General features: G+C 40.1%; 1 protein-coding gene across 1 annotated transcript; it reads right to left on the bottom strand.

Moving 5' to 3' along the window:
* Window positions 1-245: 245 nt before the first annotated feature.
* Window positions 246-9,200, bottom strand: LOC132866470 (CMRF35-like molecule 5). The gene is made up of 7 exons (XM_060899260.1): window positions 8,933-9,200; window positions 7,127-7,462; window positions 6,991-7,050; window positions 4,891-4,977; window positions 798-896; window positions 664-707; window positions 246-578 (listed from the first exon to the last, which is right to left on the bottom strand). Exons 1-7 carry the CDS (start codon window positions 8,970-8,972, stop codon window positions 486-488), a joined length of 759 nt encoding a protein of 252 aa, XP_060755243.1. The 5' UTR covers window positions 8,973-9,200; the 3' UTR covers window positions 246-485.
* Between the last annotated feature and the right edge of the window lie 500 nt (window positions 9,201-9,700).

Here is a 9,700-nt window from a genome sequence, read left to right as displayed (position 1 = left end):
GCCCCTGTTTTTATTAATTTTCTTATTATTTTATTGTTATTTGTTTTCTTATTCTTGTATTTTTGCCTTTATTATTTTTTTCTTAAGCTTTTATTTTTATTTCTGCATTTACAATACAATATTTTCATATTATTTTATTTGTATTTATTTTCTTATTATTTTATTTTTATTTTTAGTTCTGCATTAATTTCTTCTTCTGTTATTTTTATTTATTTTCTTATTTTTTATTTTTTATTTATGCATATATTTTCTTATTCTTTTATTTTTGTTTTTATTTATTTTCCTATTCCTTTATTTTTATTGCTGCATTTATTTTTGTATTCTTTTATTTCTTGTTATTTTTATTCATTCATTAATTCCCAGTGCTCCTGTGACTCCATGGTTCTCAGTAATGTCACTGTTCAATCTCATCCTACAGGAGACATGATTGTTTTGCAAAGTGTCACGAAGGTGTGGTGCTTGCTTCTGATTGGTTCTGAGGCTGGTTAAGGATTCGGAGTGGACATTATGTCTGGGGTTTCTGAGATGTTCTCTCCTGCAGGATTGCTGTGCTGTATTCCCTCATATATGGAGACGTCCTGAAATTATACAAATTACACAAATGTAAATAAATAAATAAAGTCTGCATCTTTAAAGTGATTAAGTAAACACATATGTACAAACTTTCATGTTCTCTATTTTCTTTGTTGAATTGGGCCACGTTGTGCCTGAGAGAGAGAGAGAGAGAGAGAGAGAGCAAATTACCTTGATTCAGTTGTTTTTAATGTATTGATGTAATGAAGCTGATTATTCTGTACCTGCACTGCCTTTAATTACTCTGCATTTGAAGACACACAGAATGATTAACAACAGCAGCAGCACTCCAACAAAAGCCCCTCCAACACAGGCAAAGATTCCTGTATATTAAAAAAAAAAGAAAACTTTATGCCACAAGAAGCAGTTTGCCCCCTTGTTGTGAGTGATAACTCCACTACAGCATTGTGCTTTCCAGGATTTCACCTTGAATCAGGTGTGAATGAATCCTGGAAAAGTGGAAGCTCCAGTATGCTCATCCCACGGTTTGGTTTCCCTTGAAATTTCACTGACTTGGCTAAAGAAGTGGTCACTAACACGATGTAATAATTTATTGACAAGTTAGCTAGATCATAGTCTTAGTCCTTTTCCTTTTTCCTTCCCCATTTTTCTCCATAATTTAGTTTTAAAAACCCACTCCCCCAACCCCTGTACCCTCCACGGCTAGCCTGAGGTCATGTGTCATGCCACAAGAGGCTGCCCTTACAGAAAAACCACATGAACTTCACATGTGAGTTTTCACATGTGATCACATGTGACTTTTGTACATGTAACTTTAACATGTGATTTCTCACATGTGAAATATGTGGAAAATGTGTTTTGCACATGGGAAACATGTGGTTTTGGCCCAATTTTATATGAATCACGTGGGAATGTTTTACACGTGTTAACATGTGATCACGTGAAATACATGGGAAATTCGTGTGTTTTTTTCTGTAAGGGTGGGTTATCAAGTATCACTTGCTATAATTACGTCATTGAGGTACAACCCCGATTCCAAAAAAGTTGGGACAAAGTACAAATTGTAAATAAAAATGGAATGCAAAAATTTACAAATCTCAAAAACTGATATTGTATTCACAATAGAACATAGACAACATATCAAATGTCGAAAGTGAGACATTTTGAAATTTCATGCCAAATACTGGCTCATTTGAAATTTCATGACAGCAACACATGTCAAAAAAGTTGGGACAGGGGCAATAAGAGGCTGGAAAAGTTAAAGGTACAAAAAAGGAACAGCTGGAGGACCAAATTGCAACTCATTAGGTCAATGGCAATAGGTCATTAACATGACTGGGTATAAAAAGAGCATATTGGAGTGGCAGCGGCTCTCAGAAGTAAAGATGGGAAGAGGATCACCAATCCCCCTAATTCTGCGCCGACAAATAGTGGAGCAATATCAGAAAGGAGTTCGACAGTGTAAAATTGCAAAGAGTTTGAACACATCATCATCTATAGTGCATAATATCATCAAAAGATTCAGAGAATCTGGAAGAATCTCTGTGCGTAAGGGTCAAGGCCAGAAAACCATACTGGGTGCCCGTGATCTTCGGGCCCTTAGACGGCACTGCATCACATACAGGCATGCTTCTGTATTGCAAATCACAAAATGGGCTCAGGAATATTTCCAGAGAACATTATCTGTGAATACAATTCACCGTGCCATCCGCCGTTGCCAGCTAAAACTCTATAGTTCAAAGAAGAAGCCGTATCTAAACGTGATCCAGAAGCGCAGACGTCTTCTCTGGGCCAAGGCTCATTTAAAATGGACTGTGGCAAAGTGGAAAACTGTTCTGTGGTCAGACGAATCAAAATTTGAAGTTCTTTATGGAAATCAGGGACGCCGTGTCATTCGGACTAAAGAGGAGAAGGATGACCCAAGTTGTTATCAGCGCTCAGTTCAGAAGCCTGCATCTCTGATGGTATGGGGTTGCATTAGTGCGTGTGGCATGGGCAGCTTACACATCTGGAAAGACACCATCAATGCTGAAAGGTATATCCAGGTTCTAGAGCAACATATGCTCCCATCCAGACGACATCTCTTTCAGGGAAGACCTTGCATTTTCCAGCATGACAATGCCAAACCACATACTGCATCAATTACAGCATCATGGCTGCGTAGAAGAAGGGTCCGGGTACTGAACTGGCCAGCCTGCAGTCCAGATCTTTCACCCATAGAAAACATTTGGCGCGTCATAAAACGGAAGATACGACAAAAAAGACCTAAGACAGTTGAGCAACTAGAATCCTACATTAGACAAGAATGGGTTAACATTCCTATCCCTAAACTTGAGCAACTTGTCTCCTCAGTCCCCAGACGTTTACAGACTGTTGTAAAGAGAAAAGGGGATGTCTCACAGTGGGAAACATGGCCTTGTCCCAACTTTTTTGAGATGTGTTGTTGTCATGAAATTTAAAATCACCTAATTTTTCTCTTTAAATGATACATTTTCTCAGTTTAAACATTTGATATGTCATCTATGTTCTATTCTGAATAAAATATGGAATTTTGAAACTTCCACATCATTGCATTCCGTTTTTATTTACAATTTGTACTTTGTCCCAACTTTTTTGGAATCGGGGTTGTACATCACACCACATAAAAATAGCAGCCATTAAATAAGGTTTGTATGTTTTGTATGAAAGAATAATCACAGCCAATAATCCAGCAACCAATATTCATTGAATGATCAATATTAGTCTGGTACAGTATGTGTATATAAGGCATTTTAATCCAAGAGATATGTCTAATCAATCAATAAATCAATCACTGTGAGTTGGTCTAGTGGTTAGCGTGTCCACCTCTTGACTGGGAGATTGTGAGTTCTACTTGCATGGAAGATATGGCCTAATGGTTAGACAAGCAGCTTTGGGACCAAAAGGTTGGCGGTTTGATTCCCTTGACCAGCAGGAATGGCTGAACTGCCCTTGAGCAAGGCACCAAACCCCGAACTGCTCCCCAGGTCACTCTGGATAAGATAAGAGCATCTGATAAATGCCATTAATGTAGTGTAATTAATGTAATGCGGTCAGGTCATACCAAATGCCATCACAAAAATGGTACCTACTGCCATATGGTGAGGCACCACAATACTGTACAGATGTTAGTAGGGAGTCAAACTCTTGCAGTTACCAGAGGACCACCCCCCTCCCCTACTGTAAGGCATGGGAAGGATTTTGATTTGAATCAATCAATCAATCAATCAAAAAGTCCAAAGATACATGTAGACTAATTTTAATTTGGACATTTTTGGTTTTGGTGTTTGAAACCCGACTGACCGACACATCGTAGGTTGAGTGCTGTTCACACACACACAGTCTTGTACTTTTATCTTTGTGGGGACTCACTGATATTATATCAATCAATCACTGTGAGTTGGCCTATTGGTTAACATGTCCACCTCCTGACCAGGAGATTGTGAGTTCTACTGGTCTTATCCAGAGTACAGTATACCCAGAGCAACCTGGGGAGCATTTGGGAGTTAGGTGCCTTGCTCAAGGGTACTTCAGCCATTCCTGCTGGTCCAGGGAATTGAACCAGTGACCTTTTGGTCTGAAAGCTACTTCTTTAACCATTGGCATATACGTTCCTAACCAACTTTAACCTTAACCATCACAACTAAGTGCCAAACCCCACCCTTTACCCTAACCCAAACCTAAACCTCATTCTATCCTGAACCCTTTAACTGAGTCTTAACCCTCAAACAGCCCTTTGAAAAAGTGAGGACCAGATAAATGTCCTCACTTCCCAAAAGTGTCCCCACTCTGTTGGGAAAAACCATATTCTGGGCCTCAATATGTAGGAACTACAAGTACATGCACACTTTTATAGACTCAAAAATGAAACAGTTCCTTACAAACAACTACATGAGACAGATCCACTCTGTAAATATGTCATTAAATATTAGGAGTGTCACAATAAATGTGCCAGATGCTGAACTTAATGAAATTAGAACTGAAATTCTAACAGATAGTTTGTTTTTTTTCAATACAAATGTTATATTCCATTAAAATTAACTGTACATTTATCACAATTTAATTAATCGCGATATTATCAAGCATGTAAACAACTGATGGTTTAAACAATTAAACTGTGTTTGTATTTTATTGTATAAAATCTAAAAAACAACTCGAAGCCTTTCTTCTTTTGGCCTGCTTGAAGATGTGTAATATCGAGAAGTTTGGATGAACGAGTCTCAGAATCAAACAGCTCAGTGTTTATGGATATTTAAAAGTAATGCAGCGTAACAAAATATCCTCAGTATCACTGAGTCAAGCTGTGTGTTCACTTGGGCTTTTTGTTTTGCTCCTGACCTGAAAGTGACTTCTTGACATAGAAAGAACTTCCTGTGCTGTCTGTCTGACATCCTGGTCTGCTTGTTACTGCAGAAATGGGACTTCCTGTTCATAACACACACACACACACACACATACACTTCAACATCAAATGTCCACCAACACACACATGCACATTATAGATCAGCATTGTTCTCGTGTTGCAAGGTCAGGAATTTCTTTATAGATTTTATAAGATTTTTTTACAGATTGAGGTATATTTGGACACCCCCCCCCCCCCCCCCCCCCCAGATTGGCTGTGTTTATAAAGTGGCTTTCACAGATTCCACAGAAAATTCTCATTACTTCTGAGTGCTTAGTATGAAGCTGTGAGTTCTCTCTGAATGTGCTTTAACTCGCCACATGGTAGAGAAAGATGCAGCACATGGGAATCTAGAAATCACATTTTTCTCCCAGAGATGCTGAAATTCAAAATTTTACTTCCACTGATTTGTTAAATTCTTTTTTTTAATAATAAATTACATGACACACTTTGATGCATTTATCCATTCATTCATCCATCCATTTCATCCATCCATCTATCTTCTACTGCTTATCCAGATCTAGGTCGTGGGGGTAGCACCCTAAGCAGAGCAGCCCAGACTTCCCTCTCCCTGGCCACCTCCACCAGCACTTCTGGGGCAATACCGAAGCGTTCCCAGGCCAGCCGAGAGATGTAATCTCTCCAGTGTGCCCTGGGTCTGCCCTGGGGCCTCCTCCTGGTGAGGCATGCCCAGAAAACCTCCCTTGGGAGGCGTCCAGGGGGCATCCTAACAAGGTGCTCGAACCAGCTCAATTGACTCCTTTCGATGTGGAGGAGCAGCGGTTCTACTCTGAGTCTCTCCCGAATGACCAAGCTTCTCACCCTGTCTCTCAGGGAGAGCCCAGCCACCCTGTGGAGGAAACGCATTTCTACAACTTGTATCCGCAATCTCATTCTTTCGGTCACTACCAATAGCTCGTGACCATAGGTGAGAATGGGAACGTAGATGGACCAGTAAATTGAGAGCTTTGCCTTTTGGCTCAGCTCTCTCTTTACCACAACAGACTGGCTTAGCGTCCACATCACTGCTGACACGGCCCCGATCCGTCTGTCCAACTCCCGCTCCCCCTTACCCTCACTCGTGAACAAAACCCCAAGATACTTAAACTCCTCCACTTTAGGTAGCAACTCCCCCCTGACCTGGAGTAGGCACTCCACCCGCATCTAGACGGCTTTTCAATTTCATAAAATCGGTGAAATTTAGTTCCGTCTGAAATGTGGTGATTGTGATATCTGTTTATTTCTGTAATATCTCACAAAATATCAGGCCGTTCTGTGGCTGGGAAGTTATTTAACTTGAGGAGATTAAAGCAAATAATTTGCATGAAATCGCTCGCTTCATGCAGTCAAGCAGACAGACGGAGTCCGTGTGCGCATGCGCAGGTTTACCTTCTTCTTCTTCTTCTTTTGGGTTTTACAGCAGCTGGCATCCACAGTGTCACATTACTGCCATCTACAGGTTTCCCTTTGAGCGTGCACTGACAGTTCCATCATTCTGTCGCTAAACTAACAGCTGATCACACCGAGGTGCTCGCTGAGCGCCCATATTTATTAGTTTGGTCCTGCGTTTCCTTTCCTTCGTATATAATATAACGTCTTTTCTTCTCATGTTCTGTTACTGTCATCAGTCTTTCATGTTTCATTCGCACACTCACGTCCTCCATTTTTCTCTCCTGTTTCAAATTTGTATCCCACAATGCCTTGCATGAATGGGGAAAGCCCACCACGTGATGCATGATGTAGTATCTTGAATTGGGTCATGGTGAAGCAGGAAAAAATAGTGGAGAATTTAGAGCTACATGGCTCTAAATTAATTAATTGTTCTATTAAATTCAAAATCACTAGCTTTCGATCCACTAAACAAAAATAATTGGGTGTCAGGGAAAATTCTTTTTATAACCTACACTTGAAAACTCTGAAAGGCAGTCTACCTTTGGAAGTGCCAAAAAGTTCTTCTTTTGTTTATTCCTTTGACTAGTGATAAACACATTTTTACATGTGTATCCACAAAATCTTCAGCAGAATTACTCACTTACCTTGAGCAGTGAAAGTGGAGACGCTGGTCAACAATGTGGGTAAAAGTTGTTTTTTTAAACCTGAAACCAACAGATCAATCAGCTTATTCACACAATCACAATTAAATCAAAATGTAGAGAAAACTTTAACCCATACCCTTCCGCACAGTCAGATGGACAACAGTAAACAAGTCTTGTCCTGTTATTTTGACTCCACAACCATATTGTCCCTCATCCACGATGCTCAGATTATTGATGGTCACCACAAACATGCTTTTCTCAGTGTTGTCATACAGAGACAGTCTTCCTTGAAGCATCCAGTCTGTCTGACCATCAGTTTCTAGAAGAGTCTTACAGTCTATAGAAACTCCTTTACAGAAATATTTGGGGTAAGTTTTATAGTTTGCAGCGTAAGGACACTGGATGACCGCAGCACTGCCTTCGCGTTCATTCTCATAGACATCATCGTTCAGTACGACACCCAGGACCGACACTGCAAAGAAGAAAACAGTCTGATTTTCACTTAGTTACATAATGTAAAGAATGAAAGAGAGAAAATGCAATGCAAATATTGAACAGATGGAAATGTTTAATAATATGAGGTGTTCTGTACTTTTATAACAAACAAACAAACAAACAAACAAACAAACAAACAAGTAAACAAATAAATGGTAACTGATTATCTTATGTGTCCAAGGCAGTGGAATACGACCGGCACCTTAACCTCATATTTGTTGACCAAGAGAAAGCCTTCGATCGAGTCAACAGGGCCAAACTATGGAAAGCCCTGGAACGGTACACTGTTAAAGGTCAGCTCCTCAAAAACATACGAACCATCTATGCCAAGAGCGCGAGCGCAGTTCGCACTCCCAGTAGACTATACAGATGGTTTTCAGTGACTTCAGGAGGTAGGCAAGGCTGTGTACCATCACCCCTGCTTTTTATCATCTACATGGATAGGATCACCAGAGAGGCAAACCCTGACCCAGAGGCATTAAACGAGTGGGTATTCACAAATGACTAGGTCATGCTAGATAGAGAATAACCACAACTTCAAGATCACACGGACTGACTAAACATGTGCTGCGAGAGCTACGACATGAAAATTAGGACAGACTGAAACTGTGTCAGTTGGCAGAACACCAGGAAAGCTGGAAATAAAGATAAATGTGGTACAACTGAAACAAGCAACCAGATTTAAATACCAAGGCAGTCTCTTTACTGAAAATGGGAGCTTGGACAGGGAAATAGAAACATGGTGCCAAAAGGCAAACGCTGTTAGTCAACAATTCGCTCCTCTCCTATAATACCCCAGTATCCCCATGCTCACAAAACAACAATACAGTGCCAGACATGGACATTAATAAAATCACTGGAAAGAAAACTAACAGCATGCGAAATGAAGTGTCTGAGGAAAGTGGCAAATGTTACAAGACGGGACAAAATCAGAAATGATCAGAAGCATTGTTGGGACAACACACATCCTGCACCATATCGAAAAGAAAAGGATCCAGTGGTTCGGCCATCTTATCAGGATTCCAACAAATCAGTGAGCTCCCCGGGTCTACAATTCCAGACACGGGGAAGACCGAGAAAGAGATGGATAGATGGGGTAAAAAAAGACACTATGAGATCACGGCATGTCAGCACTTCAAGCCTCTCGCCTTGCCACAAAAAGAAGGTTACATCTCCCTGCAACACCTCAGAGTAGAAGCGGATGGGAAAAGTAAAAAGTAAGTAAATTAAGTAAGATTATTTTATGTAAATATGCTGTACCAATTTATCTTGCTTTGCACTATTGCTCCAGTCAGGTGAAATGCCAACCTGAATGTCTACTGAAGGACTTTTTCCTTTTTTCCTTTCTTTTTTGAACAGCTAAGTATAACTTAAGGTACTAGAAATCAAGAAATCAATTGGGTGAGTACTTCTTGTAAATAAAACTTCAAAAATTGCAACAACTTACCAGCCAGTAGGATGAACGAGGTGCTAAAACATTTCCTCATCTTCACATTGCACAACTGAAACTCAAGCTTCCTTGAATGTGTTTAATCAGAATCAGAAGCACTTTATTGCCAGGTATGTTACACACACGAGGAATTTGACTCCAGTTCAACTTAGCTTTCATAGTACAGACAGAAAGAAAGCATAGAAACAAAACAAAACAAAAAAAACCACACACACACTCACACAGAGAGAGAGAGAGAGTCTCACAGATGAACGAGGTGCTAAAACATTTCCTCATCTTCACATTGCACAACTGAAACTCAAGCTTCCTTGAATGTGTTTAATCAGAATCAGAATCGGTATGTTACACACACGAAGAATTTGACTCCGGTTCGACTTAGCTTTCATAGTACAGACAGTAAGAAAGCATAGAAAGAAAAACACACACACACACACACACACACACAGTCTCACGGATGAACGAGGTGCTAAAACATTTCCTCATCTTCACATTGCACAACTGAAACTCAAGCTTCCTTGAATGTGTTTAATCAGAATCAGAAGCACTTTATTGGCAGGTATGTTACACACACGAGGAATTTGACCCCGGTTCGACTTAGCTTTCATAGTACAGACAGAAAGAAAGCATAGAAACAAACAAAAAAAACCACACACACACACACACAGAGTCTCACTGCAGTGAACTCCAGGGGGAGAATCGCATTTCTACAGTGATGGCCTTGAAGGCAGTGCTGGCTGGGAGAGCCAAGATAAGATTAGAATTTGT

Source organism: Neoarius graeffei, chromosome 18 (genome assembly GCF_027579695.1).
Source record: "Neoarius graeffei isolate fNeoGra1 chromosome 18, fNeoGra1.pri, whole genome shotgun sequence".
NCBI lineage: Eukaryota > Metazoa > Chordata > Actinopteri > Siluriformes > Ariidae > Neoarius > Neoarius graeffei.
Note: the sequence above shows the minus strand (reverse complement) of the source record. Positions and strands in the feature narration are given on the sequence as shown.